The following is a 22,976-nucleotide window of genomic DNA, read 5'->3' as shown; positions in this document are numbered from 1 at the left end:
GATTGGAAGAGTGTACATAACAGATAGATTCAAGTTTTTTATTCGATATTAGGGTAAATCACATGAGTCAAGCACATGAGGAACATTACTAAACCACCTTTTATAGCAACTGGCATTAAGCTAAGCACCAAGTTCAGCAAAAGCCACTTTGACTGGGTCTCTCCAGTCCAGGCTGCATTCAGTTCAACTCTGAACTTTAATTTCTTGACTGACTTCCACTGTAACTTCAGGAAACTATCAGAAGACTTATAGGCCTGAACTAATTTAGCTTGCAAACTCGCTGAAGAAAAGAGCCAAGGAAGCAGCACCTGAAATCTCATTCCTAACCATCAACTGGGGCAGCCATCTCAGGCTGAAGGTCTGAATTCAGATGAGAGAATTCTGAGGATGGGTGGATAGAGAAGGATAAAAATAGATTATAAGCCTGCATGGACTCTGCATACCTGATACATCTAGCAGACAAATATCTCAATACTTCAATACTCACTCTTCGGTAATGACTTGGTAGCAGCCGTCATTTAACAAAGATAGTATAAAGTGTGAAAAAGTTAGTGCAACAACTTTCTTCAGGCTTTCAGAGTATGCCTTCACAAACCTGTTATCAATTTGGGGCTCAAACACTCCCAGTTTTGATCACTGAATAAATAACAAATATCTTCAGTCCTTTCTAGCAGAAGAAAATGAAAGAGAAGTACAGTTTTCCCACTGTTTCCTTAACCTTAGTCTGAAGTCAAATTCACTTAATCTATACAGAGCCTTAATAGTTGAAATCTCAAAAAATTTGGGAAGGTTCAGAAGGCAAAATCCACACCCATACCATGTAGGCAATTGCAACACAACTCCTGCCCATGGGCTGACACAGTGGTTATGCCCTGTATTGGGTACCACTTCATCATGACAAATATTTAGAATATATTGTAAAAACAAATATGTGAAATAAATTAATGTTTATTTTATCTGTAAAAGCAATATAAGACTATTGTAGAAGTTCAGAAACACGATTCCATGGTTCATAACGTCAGTCCCTTAACTCAAAATTAACTAGCATCAGATGTAACTGTCAATGAAGAAAGCTCTCATGTTGCAACTACTCTCACCACACACAACAAGCCAACCTATTCAGATGCAGTTGCATAATTAAATTTATAAAATATCTGAAAAATGGAAATAAATTGCATTACCTTGAGGGTTAAACTGAGTCTCCTGGAGAACAGAAATAATTTCCTCCCGTGGGGGCAGATCTGGAAACTTTTCCTCCAGAATTGACAGCACTTTATCCTGCTGCTCTGTAATTCTCTCAGGCTCCAAAGACACGCACTTGAAGAGAATGCTTCCTGAAACATTGAAAGACAAAAATCAGTACCTCCTGTAAACGGCAAAGAGGTACTAGACAAACAAGAATGTTTACTTCATCGCCATCCAAGTCCTTTCTTTCCTGAAGCTTGTTTCCACTGATGAGTTTGCTGAATAACATATTAAATTATATTATTATTATTATATTATGATATTATTATTATACTCTGTTCACACAAAAAATCCTCTTAACATGAAGATAGTTTCTAAAATCTGAACTGGGTGGCCTGTCAGGGCCTATGTCACAGCTAACTGGCTGCTCCCAGTACAGTCACAGTGCGCAGCATGTTTGCATAGGTCTAACACACTTCTGCAGCGTGGCCACTAGCTAGCAGTAGGTCTCAAGGGGCCTGAGCAAGGCTGTTGCTCTAAGCATTAGACTGAGAGTTAAGTTACATTAACTCTAAAGGGAAGACAGCCTGAAAGCTTGGAAATGGTAAATCCATACTGCTAAACTTCCTTCTACAGACATAGCAATGAACTGCTAATATGCACAAGCAATATACCAAAATAATTAGATATACCATCATCCAAACCCAAAGAAATAAAACAGTTAACATTTCAATTATAGTTTTCAGAAAATGATGGGTCTTGTTACATTGCTTTACTTCACAAATGCATCCAGTGAGGATTTCTAATGGCAATTATCCCCAATATTCTTTTAAAATATCCTTGAATAAAACTTACAAAGGACATTTCAAATAACCTTAGAAATATGAAGTCACATGAGTCATTGGCCATTTCAGTGCAACGGACTCTAGTTGATTCCATGCCAATGAATATAGAAAAAAGCACAGCACATTCAGCCAAACAAAATGACACATTAAATTTTAAAAGTTAAGAGAAACATAGTCCATTAAATAATTGCACTGTAACTGGTATGCTCTTACAAGACAGAAGTGAGCTTGACGTATTTTCAGACAATAATGTACTGCATATATTCCATCCAGGTTCCTTGGGGGTTGAGGACTTAAGGTCACCCTTTAACTCCCAGGAGGCTGGGATCCCATTTATTAATACATGCAAAGATAACCTTCACTACCAGTTACTCACGCTAAATTAAGGATAATAAGTTTACACTTCAGCATTAAAATTATTTATTATTGTATAGCACACAAGGATTTCAAACAACAGTATGACCTTATCGCACCATCCTACATCCATAAGGAAACAGTACAACAATAGTATAAGATAGTTATTACAAGCCAAAGAGAGTTATTACAGTCAAGAGATGGAAAGAAAAACTTGCACACAGTCACCCTCTCTCTCACTAGACTGACTAGAATAAGAATTGCCCTCACATGTCCTGACACAACATGCTGATCCCTTGGCCACTGAGGCACAAAGATAGGTTTATACAGAATAATGCACCAGTGATCAGTGAGGAAGACCAAGCAGAGAAACCCCGAACACAAACATACTGGAGAATGAAGTAAAGTGAGATGCATGAGCTGTACATCCAGTCAAGCTCATCACTTCCAAAGTCAACACGGCATCAGTCCAGCTTTGGGTGTACCTAACTGAACAGAAATTACGACTATATGCAGCTTCTGATTCATTTCAATTCCATATACTATGTATCAGTTCATCCTCATTACAGGACCGATTACAAATTGAACAATAACTACACTACTCAATCAATTCTGGATTTCAACTAAGCTGTAAGATGAATGCAGAACTATATCCTTCCTAAAATATGATAAAAGCTCAACTACACAACAATAGTCAAATGGAAAGTTTCTGAGGCTCAGAATTTGAGTAAAACATTCTTTTCTTTGTTTCTCACTGAATCAATTCCCAAACTATTGCAATAACATAAAATAGATTATTAGCCTTTTCTTCTATTTCAGTATTTCAAACAGGTGATGATCACATCCAGAACAGACAACTTCTGTGTAGTTCAGGGCTGGGCCACCAAATTAAATCAACCAGTCCCAGACCCAGGGTAGCCCAGGCTTTCTAGGGCCAAACAAAAGGGTATAGAGAGGCACAACAGAAAAGGGGAAAGAAGGAAGAGAAAGAGTTGTTTTTCTCCATGTGCAGGAGATCAGGAGAACTGGCAGGAAAAACCACTGATTACACCAAGACAGGGTCTAACAGCCAGGTCAGGATCTGTCTGTGATTTTGACAGTTGGCTCAACCACACCAGTTATGCAGCACTGAGAAATCCTCTTAAGTACCTGTTTTCTAAAATAGCACATGGATTTCTTTCACCACACAACAGTTCTACTATACTGTTCCAGCAGCATCATTTCTGCTAATAAAACTAGGTTAAATCTCCTACAGACATGGATTGAGGAGAGAGGGCTTTCACAATATTTATTTACTTCCCCAGTCAAAAGCAATAGAAAGATTGCTTAAGACATACCATGGCAGCCCACTGTGCATTTCTATTGGTAACAGTTTGGATCTGTCTCTTGTTGTCATGTGTATGGGAACGGGAAGGCCGGTCTTGGATTCGATCTTACCTTTGGTGGGACTCGCACATTACCACATAGTTATAAAATCAGCGAGAAGTCACAGAACTGTAGCAGTGTTTAGACACGCAGTGTACTCCAGCATCTAACAGGAAGCCCCGGCCTTTTGTTGCTCAGTTCCTCTCAGGGTTGACCTCTTTGCATATTTTGATCAGGTATGACATTTTCCAGTGAGATAGCAAACTTAGTGATTCAGGAATTTATCACTTAATACAAGAATGAAATGTAGTCTTTCCCGAAATAGTGCCTCAACATAGGCAGACATCTTAAAAAGTATTTTTAAAAGCTATTTTTTTTCACCTGTCACAGCAACACCGCAGTCCTTGAAATTGCCAGCTTTTCTACTAAGGTGAAAGGAAGAGAGAGCGCCTTCTCAAATTAACAGTGTCAGCAATCCCTAAACTCAACATTTATTCTTCCTTCGTTCTTTAACGTATGACAAGCGGTCAGCAGGAAAGAAAGGTCTTTTCTGCATATCATTGAAATGTTGGACTCTTCAGCATCCCTGTGAGGACTAAGATCCCAGCTAGTTTAGAAAAACAGTTTACTCAAGATACTTTTCCTTGACCAAAGGTCTGTAGTCCATTTAGTCATGTGCTCTGTTTTAAGTACCTGCTGTAAAAGAGATACATGGGCTCAGAAATCTCCTGCAGACTTTACTGAGTGCTGGTGCAACTCCCCCCGGGTTCCTGAAAGCACTGCAGAAGCTGTTCTGTCTGCTGACAAGCACAGAAAGACAAAAAAGAAATATATAATAGGTAATACAAGATTCAATATTTTTTCTTGTGTACATCACACTGCATTACCAGTATCTTTTCCTAGGGAAAGGTCACTAGAAAATAGGCTAGGCCGCTTAAAAAACAACATGCATTTCATTCTTTTTGCAGAGCAGTCTGGAAGTGAAGCACTAGTTTTGCCAAAAGCAATTGCTGTGCATTAATATTAAACATGATCTAATGAAGGCAGAAGTCGTTTTGGGAAAACATTAAGAACAGCACAAACATCTCCTGAATGATAAGTCTGTGGTTGAAAGGAACAGTACAATGAAAATACAGATGTCTCTCTTGTCAAGGTTTTGTTCCATGACCTGGAAATAAAATAAAAGGATAGGGAGAAGGGGAAAACCATCAGTCCCTCATGGAAAGGCACCCCCCTCCCAAAACAAAACAGAACAAAAAACCCACTCAAGAGCAAGCAGCCTTCATGGTAATTAACAGGAAAGTCACAAAACTGGAATAAAATGCAATCTTTCAGGCAAGAAAAAAAAAAAAAGTTGCCTCCAAGAAAACTGTTTCCATACATAACAAGAAAAATATCTGTCCAAATAACTACAGTGTTTGGTGGCATTTAAAATACTCCCTTCTTTCTCGCAAATATATTAGGGATGCATTTCATGACCAATTAGGGAACATGTGAATCATCTTGTTGTCCGAAAAGCGGATTCGTTGCCCGGTGTGCAATGAGCCAATAATTACACACTCAGGAGAGACATTTATTTATTTATTTCAGAGTTGCGCAAGCCTGGGTGCTCGGTGGTCTCCCACAAATCGAGCACACCCCCCCAACTTTTCAGGTAGCATTTATACAAACAAATTGCCAGATTTGCGACTTTCCCTTGTACACTGATTGGTTAGTGATTTCTTCATTCCCTGGGTCCCACCCCTGCTTCTCAAGGTCCTGATCAATTAACACTGCCCCAGCTAGGTCAGTAGACGTTATCTCCCAAGGTCCTGACGAAGAGGACATAATCCAGACCCCTTAATTAACACTGTTTCAACAGTGAGAGGAGGCTTTGCTTCCCAAGGTCCTGGCACCCAAACAGGCCTTATTTCTCAGCCTTGGCATCCTCCCTTCTGGAGAGTGGGGCACAGGAATGCAGACTGCTGGTAACTCCCTTATCTTTCCAGCCTGCACCAGCTCTGAGGCCTTTTCTTAACGAACTAGGAGCGCGGCCTAAGGCTTCAGCAAATTTAGCTACTTATGCTAAGCAAGTGTGCGGCTACTCATGCTAAGCAAATTCTATCTAAGATAGAAATTATCCAAATCTACCTACTTCAAACATTCTTTCTGAGCTTCTCAGGGTTGCCTTGTAACAATTCCCCCCTTTGAGACTTATATGATCATTTTCATATTAGTCTCACTCTTTTAAAATCTTTCCCATATTAGTTTCATATAACACTTAGAAATACATTGAATCACTACATAAACGCATACAAAAATTACTAGCATCAATCCTAGAATTGTTAAACATTTTTTAACCCATGAGCTCACATCAGGGAACCAGGAAGTCAACCATTTCCATATTTCTTCAAATCCGAAAGAAGTATCATCTTTCTGAACCTCATGTAAGATTTCAGTCTGCTTCCAGATTTCATTTAGATCGGTAGAAATTCTCCCGCTTTGATCCACATATACACAGCAACTAGTATTTATTACTGTACATACTCCTCCCTGAGATGCCAATAACATATCTAGAGCCATTCGGTTTTGGGTACTTATTTTAGCAATTTCTGAAACCTCCTCTTGTAAAGCTGCAATGGCATCAGAGGTTTTATTCCCTATTTTTTCAATAACTGCTGAAATATTTACTATTGCTTTTTCAAGTTCGCTCACTCCCAATTGTGGAAACAGCCACCTTACGAATGACTGAAACCGAGTAGGTCGATCCATTAAAGGATTATTGACCCTCTTTTGTCTCCTCATGAATGTTCTTAGCCAGGATTTTTGATATTTATTACTTAGTTCTTTTCTTATAGTAACATTAGGGATTATTGCCCCTAAAGTACACGTCCCTGACCAATTAGGAGGTAGCACTTTTCGTGCCTTGTTCCCACACAACCAATACCATCCACTACCTTTCGGAACATGCCACCCATTTAGTTCCTTACTTGGCCATTTATAACCTATTTCAGGTATATGAGAGCAATTTTTATAACCTCCCACCTTAATGGCTCCAGTACAGTTGATCGGTTGCTTTCCATAGGGTACAGTTTTTTCCCACCATCTATTACTATTATTACATCTTCGGACACATTGATAATAATCTCCTGTCACACTCTGGACTTCCCATTCCTGTTCGGTTGTTTCATTATATTTCGTTTGATCGCTATCATTTCTTATCTGTTTCATAAATTCCATAAAGGAAAAATTAAGAGGCACTCCAATTAGGGGGAAGCCCTTGTTGGAATGTTCAGGGAAGTGGGTACACACCCAGCAATCCCTCTGGTTAATTATCTTCATAGATTTCGTAATTACTTCCAAATGGAGATTATGGCTCCAAAATCCTTCCTGGTTCCCTTTAATTGTTTGGCTCAGGTAACTTAGAAAAACTAACCACCACATTTCTCTCCTGGTTATTTGGGAGAACATCATTTTTACACAGATACCATAGATACCATAACAACAATATTAACCCTATTCCTAACAAACAGATTAAAGCAATTCTTTCCTGAATACAATCTAAATTTAAAACCGATTCGCTTTCAATACAACTCAAATATCTTTATATATTTTTAACTTTAAAGGTTGAACTTGTTCAGCTTTCCACGTCTCTCGAGGTACTGCTTTCACTCGGGTGTAGTGGATCCAGGAATCAATTCCCTGCAGTTTCACAGCAGTATTTGTTGTTAGCAGTACAAGATACGGTCCTCTCCACTTTTCTACCAATGGCTCGTCCTTCCAGGTCCGAAGATACACTTGATCTCCCGGCTGGAATGAATGTACAGGTGAATCTAAAAGTACGGGAGATCTTAACTGGATGTACCTACGGAGAGAAGTAAGAACCTTTGCCATAGACAAGAGATAATCACTTAAAATTTGATCGCCCTTAACGTGCATTTGAATTTCATTTCCAGTTAAATTTACAGTGTAAGGTTTACCATACAGAATCTCGAATGGACTAACTTTCTCCCTAACCCTTGGGGTTATTCTGATTCTTAATAATGCCAGAGGTAAAACATCAGTCCATTTCATCTGAGTCTCCTGACACAATTTTCCTACCTGTCTCTTAATGGTTTGATTCATTCTTTCCACTTTTCCACTGGATTGTGGCCTCCAGGGGGTATGTAAGTCCCATTTAATTTGTAGTATTTTTGAGATTTGCTGTACTATTTCTGCTATAAAATGAGGTCCTCTATCTGAAGAAAACCCTTCTGGTACCCCAAATCTTGGTATAATTTCTTTTAATAACATTTTTACTACCTCCCTGGCCTTATTGGTACGGCACGGGAAAGCTTCAGGCCATCCTGAAAAGGTGTCAACAATTACCAACAAATATTTATATCCATTACATCTTGGTAATTCAGAAAAATCAATTTGCCAGTAATCCCCGGGCATGAAGCCCCTTTTTACTTCCCCTGGGGGGGGCTTCTTCTGAATCTTGGGATTATTTCTAAGACAGATTTCACATTTTTGTGTAATACCCTTTGCAATTATTAGCATACTGACTCCCACAGCAAATCTTTTAACTGTTTCAACAAGTGACTCGGCTCCCATGTGGGTACTATCATGTATTTGCTTCATCAGCTTCTTCATTATCGGCAAAGTTACCACACATCGTCCAGTAGAGGGCACCCACCATCCCTCGGGAGTTTTTATGCATTTCAGTATTTCTGCTAATTTATTTTCTTTTTCAGTGTATACTGGAATTTCCATTTTTAACATTCTCTCTGGAACTAATGCTGCCACCGACACGGATAATGCTGCCCTTTTTGCAGCCTCATCGGCCCTTTTGTTCCCTTTAACTATGTCAGTCTGTCCAGACTGGTGCGCTTTGCAATGCATTACTGCTATTTCTTTGGGTTTATTAACTGCTTTGAGTAGTTCCATAATCTCCTTACTGTATTTTATAGGATTCCCTTGAGAACATAGCAATCCTCTTTCTTTCCAAATTGCGCCATGGGCATGTATAACCCCAAAGGCGTATTTTGAATCTGTAAACACATTAGTCCGTTTTCCCTCTGATAATTCCAGAGCCCGGGTTAAAGCAATCAGTTCTGCTTTCTGGGCGGATGTATTTGCTGGTAGCGATCTTGCTTCGATTTCTCCTTCCAAAGTGACAACAGCGTATCCAGCCCTTCTTTCTCCCTTTACTATAAAACTGCTCCCATCGGTAAATAATTCCCAGTCTGGATTCTGCAACGGAATATCTCTCAAATCTGGACAGCTGGAATATACTCGCTCAATAGTTTGCAGACAGTCATGAGCCAACCTCCCCTCTTCATGGACTGGTAATAGAGATGCCGGATTAAGGGTATTAGACACCTTCATGGTTACATCTTCTTGCTCAAGTATCACTGCCTGGTACTGCACCATCCTACTTGGGGATAACCAGTGATGCCCTTTTTGTTCTAAAACTGCTGCAACAGCATGTGGCACATAAACAGTCGCCTTTTGTCCCAATGTCAATTTTCGTGCCTCTTGTATTAACAGCACAGCAGCTGCAACTGCTCTGAGGCATCCTGGCCACCCTGCACTCACTTTATCCAGCTGTCTTGAAAAATAAGCCACAGGTCTTTTCCAATTTCCTAAAGTCTGTACAAGCACTCCCAAAGCCTGGTGCCCTCTCTCATGTACATAAAGCTCAAATGGCTTTGTTAGGTTTGGCAGTCCTAATGCAGGAGCACTCATGAGAGCAATCTTGATTTCATCAAATCCTTTTCGGCACTCTGGAGTCCACTCCAGCAAGTCTCCCGGCCCCTTAACAGCTTCATATAAAGGCTTTGCCATTAATCCAAAATTAGGTATCCACAGGCGACACCACCCAGCCATTCCTAAAAATCCCCTGAGTTCTCTTTTTGATTTTGGGGGGGGCGATCTGACAAATCGCTTCTTTTCTTTCGATTCCTAATCTTCTCTCCCCCTGGGATATTTCAAATCCTAGATAGATTACGCTTTCCTTCATGATCTGTACTTTTTTCCGAGATACCCTGTATCCCGCTGTTCCCAGAAAATTTAATAAACTGATGGTTGTTTCTCTACATTCTTCAATAGTGTCTGCCCCCAGTAAGATATCGTCCACATACTGTAATAAGGTAGTGGTCTCTTTCTTACCTTGCCATAATTCTAATTCTTTTGCAAGTACATTACCAAAAATTGTAGGACTGTTCTTGAATCCTTGAGGGAGTACTGTCCAGCACAACTGCATTTTGCGTTTCGTTGTAGGACTTTCCCACTCAAAGGCGAATAATTGCTGACTTTGTTCCTCCAAAGGGATACAGAAGAAAGCATCTTTTAAGTCCAATACTGTAAAATAGACGTTGGAATCATTTATCGTTGTTAACAAAGTGTATGGATTGGGTACCACCGGGTGCACATCAGTCACTATCTGGTTAATAGCTCGCAAATCCTGTACTAGACGATATTCTTGTGAATGTGGTTTTCTTACAGGCAGGATTGGAGTATTGTACTCGGATTGACATTCTCTCAACAGTCCATACTTTAAGAAATTATTAATCATAGGCTCCAGTCCAACACGGGCCTCTAACTTCATGGGATACTGTTTTCGCCTTACCGGTTTAGCTCCTTGTTTTAATTCCACCTTTACCGGTTCTGCACATCTGGCTCTTCCAGGTTTCTCCGTTGCCCACACAAAAGGGATTACTGCGTCCATTACTTCAGAGGGAATTTCACTTGGTCCATCCTCCACCTGTTCGGAATCCAGTGCTTTCTGTAACATATATGCTTGTGCCTTCCAGGTGTTATTTTGTGGAATGCGCACCTTAACTTTGTTTTTATCAAAGGTTATCTGTGCCCCCAGTTTATTCAGTAAATCCCTCCCCATTAGGGGTAATGGGCATTCTGGCATGTATAAGAATTCATGTGTTAACACCTTATTTCCTATTTCACATTTAATTGGTTGACAGAAAGGTTTGACCTCTCGCTTTCCCGTGGCCCCAATTACTGGCATAGAGAATTTACTCATTGGTCCCTTACAGCTATTTAGTACTGAGTATGCTGCTCCAGTGTCTACTAAAAATTTAACTGTTTCGTTCCCCAGCTTTACTGAAACCAGGGGTTCGGCTGGGGAATCCAATTTCTCAACCCCCGGTCCCCGTCAGTCTGAATCCTCTGTACCAATCATGAGCAAATCTGCCTCTGGAACAGATGCAGACTCAGGTTTCCAATGATCTGTTTGTCTCTTCGGGCACTCATTTTTCCAGTGCCCCTTCCCCCTGCAAATTGCACACTGATCTCTCCTTAGCGGAATTCCATCTCCCAAATTCCCTCTTACTCTATACCCTCTTCTACGTCCTTGTCCTTTCGGAAAACTCCCTCCCTGAGAGGGAGTTTGTGCTTGGGCAAATGCAGCTGCCAAGATTGCAGCATTTTGCCTCTTATCTTTCAGTTTCTCCTTTTGTTTTTCCTTTCTCTCCACTTCTTCCCTATTATTGTACACCTTATATGCAATTTCTATTAATTGCGATATCGACATCCCCGACATACCATCTACTTTCTGAAGCTTTCTCCTTATATCTGGTGCTGATTGTCCTACAAATAATGTAGTAAAAGTCATTTTATTTGCTTCGTCCTCGGGATCCAAGTCTGTCCATTTTCGGGCAGTTTCACATAACCGCTCGTAAAATGCAGAGGGATCCTCAGTCTTACCCTGTGCGACTTGATATAGTTTTGCAATATTTTTGGGCCTAGGCACTCCATGCTTTACCCCATATAGTATTAACTGTTGGTACTGTTTAGTCATTAACCTGCCTGCCCCTGTGTTTTGATCCCAACCCGGTTCCCGGGTCGGCATAAAACGGTCTGGTCCGTCTCTGGCATTTTGCCTTTCATTTTCCTCTTGAGCTTTATCTAATACCATTCTTTTCTCCTCAGGTGAAAGCAAAGTATTTAAAAGCACCTGTAAATCCTGCCAATCTGGATTATGATTTTCAATTATCATTTTAAAGGATTGATACATTTTTTTCTGGATTTTCTCGGTACGACCCGGCAGACTCCTTCCAATTCATTAAATCTGTAGTTGAAAAAGGGACCTTCACATACACAGGCATCCCGTCTGGTCCGACTGCTTGACGCAGCGGGGCCTGAATCACGGGATTTTGTTGAGCCCGAGTGGCCCGAGTTCTGCCTGCAATCGGGCTACATGCCTCACTTCCCTTATTTCTGCTATCGACACTATCTTGATCTCTTTCAGGAGAGACCAATAATTGTACATCCTCTTCCTCATCACCCGCTTTTAAACATCTTTTCCCAATGCTACAAGCAGAGCAACACCGAGACATTTTCTCTTTGTTTCCCATCATCATTAACACATTTGAATCAGAAATCAACAGCTTACATTTTTTTCTAGTTTCATGATCATTTCTCAGAGAGAAGAACAAATCTACATATGGGACCTCATCCCATTTGTTCTGTCTTCTGCAAAACAACATAAGTTGCAAGATTGTATTATAGTTTAGCGTTCCCATTTCTGGCCATTTTTCCTCATCCTCCAGTTTATACATTGGCCACCACTGAGTACAGTATTCCTTTAATTTTCTCCTTGTTAAAGGATTCCCACCAAACTTTCTCCAATGTTTCAGGATGCATCCTAAAGGAGAACAGGAGGATACCCCCACAGATTGTCCTGTTCCCATATTACCACCCTTAAAAGAACGTTCTTACCAATTACGCTTTCGTACACTCCAGTCGTCACTGTCCAAACGTGTACAAAGCTTACCTTTGGTTACCACAACCAATTACCCTTGTATCATACCCTCTATGCAATGTCTCTTAATAATTACTGCGTTGCACCTTTGAGTCGCTTACCTGTTCCGACCAGGGAGGGTGCTCACGGAGTCCCCGAACAAAACGGTCGGTGCGCGCTGGAGTCCGATGAGCAGTGTCTCCCCGCCGGAACTGGCAAGACGATCCGGGCAAGGCTTTACAGCGAGGGTCCCACCTGGGTCGCCAGAAAACTGTTGTCCGAAAAGCGGATTCGTTGCCCGGTGTGCAATAAGCCAATAATTACACACTCAGGAGAGACATTTATTTATTTATTTCAGAGTTGCGCAAGCCTGGGTGCTCGGTGGTCTCCCACAAATCGAGCACACCCCCCCAACTTTTCAGGTAGCATTTATACAAACAAATTGCCAGATTTGCGACTTTCCCTTGTACACTGATTGGTTAGTGATTTCTTCATTCCCTGGGTCCCACCCCTGCTTCTCAAGGTCCTGATCAATTAACACTGCCCCAGCTAGGTCAGTAGACGTTATCTCCCAAGGCCCTGACGAAGAGGACATAATCCAGACCCCTTAATTAACACTGTTTCAACAGTGAGAGGAGGCTTTGCTTCCCAAGGTCCTGGCACCCAAACAGGCCTTATTTCTCAGCCTTGGCATCCTCCCTTCTGGAGAGTGGGGCACAGGAATGCAGACTGCTGGTAACTCCCTTATCTTTCCAGCCTGCACCAGCTCTGAGGCCTTTTCTTAACGAACTAGGAGCGCGGCCTAAGGCTTCAGCAAATTTAGCTACTTATGCTAAGCAAGTGTGCGGCTACTCATGCTAAGCAAATTCTATCTAAGATAGAAATTATCCAAATCTACCTACTTCAAACATTCTTTCTGAGCTTCTCAGGGTTGCCTTGTAACAATCTGACTGATATACAAGATAGAATAAAAATATATATATATAGGCAACCTTCCCAAAGTCCTTAAAAGGGCATTTCTTAACATTAGCCTGAGTGGCTAGAATAAACTAATCTTCTCTACTGAAAGTCAGACTGCACCAACAGGGCACAAAAAGGCCTCAGCGATGCAACGCACAACCAGCAAAAGCAGACTCACATACAAATATTGTGCTGTCTTGCTGTAAATCTGTATTTACATGTTGCAGTCTGCACCTTGTGGCATCCTTCAAGGCTCTATACAAATAAACATAAGGAGGCATTTTTGCGAGTGTGCTGACCCAAGGTAGCTGACAGTGAGGGCTTAGAATCACATCCTTGCCAGCTGGCTGCAACAAAAAATGTAATGATTCAGCAGTCTAATGGATCTTGAGTTTGGCAACAGTCCCCTTGTAAACATCTCTGGGGAAATAAAATAATACAGGCCCAAAACTCTGGCAGGTTTTATAATTGTTTGCTTCTGGCTCAAAGCCAGGGACAGGACAAGCTCTAACAAGGCAAATATGACTGTGCAACACTTTGATACTCAGAGCAGGTTTTATTCAAAGCCCAAGGGTAGAATTAACTTATAGCATGTCTGAAGAGGAGACAAAAATACCAGGAAAGCATTCAGCTGAAAAAGAAAGTCCTTAAATATTAAACTGACTAAATCAATAATGCTCAGTTTTGCATGGATGCATCTTTTCTTGTGACCGTCTTTTTTTTAGACCACAGAAGAGCAGGTTAAGTTTGTTCAAAGTTGAAATACAGCTGGTTATAACATTTATAAACATCCACGTTTATTATTAAAATTAATAAAATTGTTAATAGACCGTGAGGGAGAAGAAATCTGAAAAAGAGAAAACAAATGAAACTGTCACAGCCACTATATGATAATTATTAAGACATCAGATATTATATTGCCTTAGAAGCCTTATAGCAAAATACTCACTGGAAGATCAAATTAAAATGAAAGGCAAGCATTCCCAGCTCAGAGACTCAGACTCGGGGGCTAAGATCCCTCAGCTGTTTTATGAAAATAAAATCCAAATTCTTAGTACTTTGACATACACTTCAGTCCTCTGCTCCTGACCTTCCCCAAACTGATACATACAAACAATACAGGCAATACAAAAATGAGCCAGCAGCACAGCAAGGTGGGAGGAACACAGTGGGAGCCCTTCCACTGGCTCTACACCCACGAGATATCCCCGGAGAACTGGGCAAGCCGGCTAAAGTGAAATATATCCAGCCCCTGAACACGCTCTCACTGGTGAGGAGAACAAAGCAGCCACACCTCCTTCCAGACCATGGTATGAAAAGATAGACCTCCCTTTATTTGCTATGCTCATTGCAGAGACTCAACACCAGAGATTTCAAAACCAATAATTCACAGACTGCAATTTGGCAAAAGGCCATAGCATATACGCAAAACACAAAAGCTGGACTTGAGTAGGTTGTATTCGATCTTTCAGTTTCAGACTGATGTGTTCGATCCGCCATCCACATACATTTATAGCTAAAAAAATATATATTTTTAAACTATCAAAAGCAGTAATGGGATTCACTGACTCCTCTGAATTTGCAATGGTAGGTTCTTACGTGTAGAAAACCCTCTGTGTGGTTTTTTTGTTTTTTTTTTTTTTTATAGCAAGAGCCACAACAGAACTTGCTATGTTACTTAACTTTCCAATACCAACTGTGCTACTGGGAGAAGTAGAAAAAAAAAAAAAATCAAGTCACAAGTGCACCTATCATTAGTTGAGCTTTGCTGGCCACTTCTCATACCATGCAAAAGCAGCAAGGCAGGTAACCGTAAATCCACTAATTTCTTCAAACACCTGCTATCAAATGCAACAGTTCATATTAACTTATTAATTTTAAAAAAAAATTAGATACTATCTCCTTTAAAACTGAAAGTGTAACCTCTAATGCAAACACTTTCAAAATTTCTCTAATAAAAGTACTATATTTTAGCTTGGATACAAACTACAAAACATGCTGACACTACCTACCATGTATAGTATACTTACATCATATATGGTTTTGTTTATTATTCAAACCACTGCCTCCTGACATTTTCCATCACCAAACAGGTATCCTAAGAGAATCTCAAATGCCTTCCTAGGTCCTGCCATGAAAATCAATTATTATGCTTGGTCATTTGCCTAGATTCCTAGAGAGCTACTCAACAGAAATTTGGAGCTTACAAAAATATTTCATGGCAGGTTTACTAGAGCTTATTAGCATGGAAAGGTTCTAAAACAGTGGGCTGAATCCTGTGTTACTGTTAACACTTCTTCCATGAAAATGTAGAAAAGGCTTTGAAAACATTACCTTTTGTACTTTCTCAAAACATATGCATTAGTTTAGCTATCATAGGATCAGCACAATGACAAGCCAGGAATCCAGGAGCTTCTGAAACTTAAGTGTAGGCAAGACTTCATAATCCTTATTAAACATGTCTACATTAATTTCTCGAAAGGAAATTTAACAGTTACATCAATTTAAACCTATTGCCTTTAAAATTCAGTAAACAATAGTAAAATTCAGCAAATAGCTCAAAAGCAGCAATCAGTTCTTCACAACCTCAGTTTTATTTTCATTAAAGAGTTCTGCTACAGCACAGAAGCTCAGGAAACTCAAAGAAATGATAAACTATAAAGACAGAAATGAACGTACTTCTGACTGTTGAAGTCCCACTGATTTATACTGTACTGGGCAAATAATATAAAAGAGAAGGAGTGTGTAATGAAGATTTGATTAAAACATTATTAAATAGCAGAAGTTTCACATCACATCACTAAAACATGATTCTATACAAATTACCACCATCAAGAGAAGCTTTAACATGTACGCAGTAGATTCCCATCCATATTGTTGTCCACAGGCAGGCAGAGCCAAACCGTCAATACCGCACAGCCTCTAGAATCGAAGTTAGAACTGCGCAGCTATTCCAGCTACCCAGCTGGTATGTCGACAGCTCCATTTAATATTCTTGTCTAGCGATACAGCAAAGACCTCTCATGCCTATTTTTAAATGCACATTTTTAATATTCAATATAATGTTACTCTTTAACAAACTCTTTACTCCCTGCTTCTTTTATGAAGCTTCCCGTGGTCTTTAAAGGGATTGTTAACCAAAGAATGGATCACACTCTTTCTGCATGAGCAGATTCAGAAACACTCCATTAAACCTTTCAGTATTTAATATAAAGAGTAATCTCTCACCTCTGAGGAGATAAGCCAGTTGCTGAGTGATTAACTCTGGTGCCTCTTGAAGAATCTCTTTTACTACTAGAGAGGAAGACGATGCTTGTAACTCCAGGCTGCCATCACTTTGCTCATCTGAATTGATGACTTTGACAACAGCTGACTCCAAACTTTTATCCTCACTATCAAGTAAATTTAAAAATCATACATATTTTTCTTTCCAATTGTTTGATCTTTAAATATCCCAGTACACCCTTGTTAATTATTTGGGTATTATTAGATGTTAACAGTCAAACACTTGGGAAAAAAATGCCAGACTGTAATACTAATGTTATTTTTATTCAAATTCTGCTACGAGGCCAAAAAAAAAGTCATTAACTCCTTCACAGCCAAGTCCTAAAACTGTAATTTTGGAATGAAAAATTCAGTGTTTTTATTGCTCGCTATATCACTAAGACTTAAATGTTTACATTTTGACTACCAAAAATCTTTTAAAAATTATAATTACCAAAGACTATTTATGCGCATACTGAAAATATCATTCTTCATATAGGGGAGATATGGTATTTTCCCCATTGAATATTTTGGCTACCTACAAAACATCTTTATTTTGCATTTGGTCAGTCTCTGATTCTGCTTATAATACAATGCCAAATTACATCCAATAATAGAAAATGCAAATCACAATACTTTAGAAGGAAGAAACAGAGACAACAATAAATATAAAGCAAATCTTACAAATAATTTAACTTTGCAAAAGTGAATGATGTACTGAGTTGATTGCAGTTGTTAAAGAATCAATACTTATGAGATTTACTCATATTTCTCATTTCAGATTTTACTTATTTTTCTTCGAGTCTATAAACACCTCAGGACAGGAGAGTGCATTTTGGGGGGTGGGAGGGAGGAGTCAGGACAGCTATGCTATAGCACAGATAGAATGTTATTTACTATAAGGAAGGAACATTATCATATTTATCATAAAGGAAGTCCTAAAGAGAGTCAGAAGTAAACAGCGTTCTCCACTCTAGGCAAACAGGCAGACCTTCATAAAGAAGGCCTCTCTAGAAGATTCACCCTGGGCTTATAAAGAATCCCTCCTAAGGACAAGAAGATGGACTATAGTCTTCTGCAGAGCAACTCTGAGCTTTTGGCATTGAAGACGTTTTGAGAAAACTGCTGCAGTTTGTAAGGACTGCAATAACCTAGCAACCAAACAGAAAGTCTCGATGAAGTGAAAGCAGAATCTTATATGTTGCTAAATGTATTTATAACACATTCTACTTAGTCCTTAAGTTTTCTTTAAGGATAGTGTTTTCTGTATAGTATGTCTCAATTAAACTTTTATCTACCCTTGGATAGATCTTAAGAGCAAATATGTTTTGGCCACCTCCAGATCAACATGATAGTCTCTTCCCTTTAGTGAAAGGAGCAGAAAAAAATCTGCTCTCTTATTTACTAGTCACAAGAAATTTTGGGACTATTTAAACTAAATTAAAATATCTAATCTAAGCTCTGGCAGTACACAAGGTAGTTAAAAAAGGGATCATCAAAGGTGATGGAAAGGTGACTATATTTAGTTTGGTGCATGCACTGGGCATAACGGGAAAGAAAATATATTTTAAGTTCCTTTTTTTTTTTTCTTCTCCTGTGATTCCACAGCAATAGCAATAAGGACTGCATAAATATCATCTGATTCACTCTCTGAATCATCACTGAATTCTTACTCAGAAAACCTTTAAAATGTAATTTTTAAAATAAGTCAGGTCCAAGTAAGCTATCTTATTGTATAAACAATGCAATACCTTGTCAGCATGGTGCTGTTTACAAGTGTTAAAGACAATTTCCCTTCAGCATTCAACTGGTGCAAATTGATTTCATCTCGGAAGATATAGAATGACTCTGGGATATTCAGCTCCTCCAATATAAATCTTGTTTCTGTGAAATAGCTGAAGTCTCTTCTTGGTATATTCAACACCGGTAAGCAAAGAACATCAGGAGGGCTGACCTGTAATATAGGTGTGTATTGGTCAGAGTTGCATAAAACAAGACCTGTTTTTCATTAGGAAGACATTTTAACAGACTAAGCAAGTAGAAACAGTTTGAATTTTCCATTCAATATTTCTCCCTTTTACTTCAGTCTTTACAAACAGCAGAAACAACCATCCTTCACTTCTTTTCTTGTTATTCTGTCTCTATGTATATCCAGCAGAGTTGTTGGGAAACTAGGAGGGAAAAAGTACATATGCAGCTTTGAAAAACTCACTTCTGTTTTTCAGGAAAAGATGTTATCTTCAAAATTCTGTAAACACAAATTGGCCATGTTTGGGTTCATTGGACTCCAATGTCTAAAGCCCTGACACCCTTAATCGAGCTTTGCCTTTCAAAACTGACCAGTCCTGCATTTCTGACAGTGGATGAAGATGCAGATCTATCAACATACACACTTAGACAGGTCGCTTTACTCCTGTAAATAACCTCCTGATCAAAGTCAGCCAATACCACTGACTTCAGCAGGGCCAGGAAGCCATCTTCTTGATCCCACCAAGCTTTTTATAAAACGGGGAGAAGACCTTTACATTCTTTGGCTGTGATTGTTAATACAGCAAATTCTGCAGGTCACTGGATGTCTTTCACAATATCCACATTTAATGCTTAACATACCAGGACCTATCTCAGTAGCAACTTGTGAGTGCAACTTTAAATACTAATAAATAACAAACAATTAATAGTGATCCATCCTACCTCCAACAGTCTATTAAAAGCAGTTACCTAAAGATCTGTGATTTGTATTGCAGGCCTTAGGGTGTAATCCATTCCAGTTCTCAGAAGACTTGCGGGAAATCTATGCATTGCTTAAATCAGATGTAACTGATATATATACCATGTGCTGGCAAGTGCACAGGGGTGACTTCTGCTCCTATTGAGTAAGCCACCTACTCTACCCACTCATTAATTTTCATGTGGAAAAAAATCTAGATTCTCTCTATTTAAAAAAAATCTCACCTTCGATTGTAACAAAGTCATTGTCCCAACTCTAGTTTTTTACAGTATGTTTCCATTTGCTTAACAATAAGATGTCTGTAACAAATTAGTTATGATGCCTCTGTCCATTTTTTTCGTTACCTTGTCTAGAAAGTAGGCATAAGTCAGAGCAGAAATGAGAGAATCCAAATCACAGGATTTATTCCCAAGAACAACATGGACTTTCTCCAGGCGTTTGCTCCTGTTCTGTAACACATTAGAAGACAATTGCAATGGGTGACAATGGACCCCAGAAAAATAAGACACTTCAAAATACAACTTAAGTATCTAGATTTTGTCCTTAGTTGTAATGTTTTTCACAGTTTGCCCAAAGAATGCAGTCACTGCAGGATCAGACATGTTTCCTCAGCTTTGTAGCTCCAAAGAAAGCCAAAGAAATTTGGGTTTCATAAGGGACTCATGTTTAGAGCCTAAGGACTAACCGGACAGAATTCCCTCTGAGTAGCAGATAAGCAGCTGCATGCATACATGGAAAAAGTTATTGAAAACGCTTCCCAAATCTAGTAAGAAAAGCAGTGGAAATACACACAGCAAACCATACATAGCAACTTCTAATTTTAATTTTCCCTTTTTTCATCGCTTGGTTAAAATCAGTAACTAGACAAATAGACTTTTGTCCTGACTCTTCAGAAGCTGAACACACCCTGTGAGGTGCTGAGGATTTTGCATTCCCCTCATTGTCAAATGAGGAGTCTTCCTATCTTCTTACGTACATCATTAATGCCAAGCTAACTGCATGAAAACATTCCAGTTTATTTTCTTTTAATGAGCTACACTTCTTAATTTGAGAAGCGTATCTCACTGACACTAAGGTACATGTCTCAGAACCAACCATGCGCATTAAACATTTTTGTTGTTGTTCACAGCCTTTAGACATTTTGAATTAGTATGCTGCACTTTATCGAGTAAAATCCTAATCCTTCTATAAAAGGATATAATTAGCATATTATCCTCAATAATTATAACTGTGTCATTTTTTAAAACAAACCTTTCTTCTTTGTGTGTCTAATCTGGGTACAAGGAAGATACTTAGTTCTCTTTTCATTATATGGGACACAGTCATGAAAATACCTTTGGGTAATAAAACCAGAACAAATATTCTACATTCCCTACGTACTGGGAAAGAAACTATAAAAGGCAGACAGCTTTCTGAATAGTACAGTGTCTGGTGCAGATTATGTTCCTTTAAACTGTAGGCCTTTGCACACAGGGAACGCTCTTTCCCTGTTTAAAAGATACTCCATTTACCAAATTGTTCTTCTGCAGCATACACTTCTGTCTGGTCTGCCACCTAAAAGAATGAATATAAAGTTCATGAGCTCATGTTTTTCTTAATATTTTTCAATGTATAGAGGCCTTTTTCTTTAGCTTCTTCCCAAGTACATAGCAGCTGACATAACCTCGAAAAGGAAGGAAAATGAATGGAGTGCAAATTGACTGTTAAATCTACAAAGTCACTCACCTCTAGGAATCCAATGCAACCAACAACATTAAAATTTCAAGTCACCTGATGCTATTCTATATTTATGTAATCTGTATCTATAAAATGATTTGCTTCCTGGCTCACATTCCAAAAAACACAACCCCACATGGCACTAGCAAGGACCCTCAACAGCAATCCGAGTTTCAGTGACAAATGTCAGCTCCATTCATCAGCCCCAATACTGTTTTCTTCTGAAAAATTAAAAGTTTTTTTGGTGCTGTCTTCAAAATCCATTATGGCACCTTACAATACTAAAATTTACACACTTAAAAACTAAAACTCACATGTTAGCAGCAGCTTTACTACAGAGACACACTGCAGCTCTGAAACAGTAGAAAATTATGTGGGAGATGGCCAAGAACTACCAAAGATGGAAATACCCCTTTGTCTTTGCAACTGTTTAGAGAGAAAAGAAGAATTCACATTTCTTGTATGTGCCATCATTCCCCCCCCCCCATTACCTCTTCTGTAATGGACACAAAATAGTTGCATTAAATTTAAAGATTTGCAAGGTTGAAAATTTAGAAGCCCTACAGTTGACTCTGCTGAAGAAATGAGAAGAGCACTGGTCTAAAGAGCAGAATACAAACAGACCATAGTGGAGCAAAACAGCTCTGAAGGCCCTGTCCCTTCTCCTTAATCCAAGCATATCAATGAGCCATCTGATATCTAATCTTTAACTCCAGCACACCAATAGTTCAGGCAACACAAGAGAACCAGAACAGACCGTAAAAGGAGAGGCTGTTTCCGTTCTCAAAAGCTTAGTAACGACAATTCTGAGCTGGAGCTTACAACTGAGTCTTTAATATAGCAGTAGGTAAACCAACAGTGAGGTGGTGTATTACTTGGCCAGGCTATTAACCATATTAAACCTCTTCCAGAACGTTTTGGCCCCAGACTCTTAACACGTGCAGTAGAGGCTACATACTAGCTACTGCCAACTCTTTTCCAAAGGAAAGGGAATGAGAACCAAATTTCTGAAGGCTCTGGATGGTTTCTGTAGTAAACTGCCTTTCTCAGGCCATTCTAGAGAGGAAAAAGCTTTTGTTTCATCTTTTGCTAATGGGTATTTTAATGACACTGTCACACTACTTCCCCACTTCACTCCCTAATCACTCATTTGTGAATTTTACCAAAGTGTTTTTTTGCAGTGGGCTTTTTCTAATAAAATGGATGTTATTCCATAAATGTAAAAATACAAAGTCAAACTGTAAGTTGTCTTATTTACAGAACAAATACCCTTTCTCCCAAATTAGTGTGTATATGTACATATACATACAGACAGACAGATACACACACATTTTTATCATTTATATCCACCTGCCTTGCACAAAATAAAATTTAATTTCTAGAAACTAACTTTCTGCTCTCAAGCTTGCTGTTGCATCATGATGGGGGGAGGGCTTTTTTTTCTGGAGGGTGGGTAAGACAGGTCTCACTCAGTACATCTCTAATTGTCCTGTGTTCCGCAACAAACTGTTTTCAGTAAACTTGTAATCTAATCATGCTTGATGACAACATGACAACAACATTAAAGATGACTCATTCAAATTTGTATTTCACAGATTTTGAGATTAAAACGAGCTATCAGAGCAAAGCAGCAAAGAAAGCCTGTTCTTCACATTCTGATAACATAAGGCACATTGACGAGAGAGGGAGGTGACAGGCTACATCTTGTTTCTCCGCTGTGAAGAATTTTGTTCATTAAAAATAGTGTGAAAGGACCACTTTTGAACAGAGGTATCTTCTACTACCAAAATTATGCATTATCAAGCTAATTATTAATAATAGAATAAATTAGCATTAC

The 22,976-nt window shown here is 39.2% G+C and overlaps 1 protein-coding gene across 6 annotated transcripts in view; it reads right to left on the bottom strand.

Moving 5' to 3' along the window:
- The window catches only part of LOC135324305 (protein prune homolog 2-like), a 149,998-nt gene that overhangs the window by 98,168 nt on the left and 28,854 nt on the right, over window positions 1-22,976 (bottom strand). For all 6 annotated transcript variants that reach the window (XM_064500304.1, XM_064500306.1, XM_064500303.1 and 3 more), the window contains exons 2-5: window positions 19,768-19,872; window positions 18,447-18,649; window positions 16,660-16,823; window positions 1,182-1,334 (exon numbers count right to left, since the gene is read on the bottom strand). In XM_064500304.1, the coding sequence (XP_064356374.1) occupies window positions 1,182-1,334; window positions 16,660-16,823; window positions 18,447-18,649; window positions 19,768-19,872 (625 nt within the window). The remainder of the gene's footprint in view (window positions 1-1,181; window positions 1,335-16,659; window positions 16,824-18,446; window positions 18,650-19,767; window positions 19,873-22,976) is intronic.

This window comes from Dromaius novaehollandiae, chromosome W (genome assembly GCF_036370855.1).
Source record: "Dromaius novaehollandiae isolate bDroNov1 chromosome W, bDroNov1.hap1, whole genome shotgun sequence".
NCBI lineage: Eukaryota > Metazoa > Chordata > Aves > Casuariiformes > Dromaiidae > Dromaius > Dromaius novaehollandiae.
This window is presented reverse-complemented; position numbering and strand designations above follow the sequence as displayed.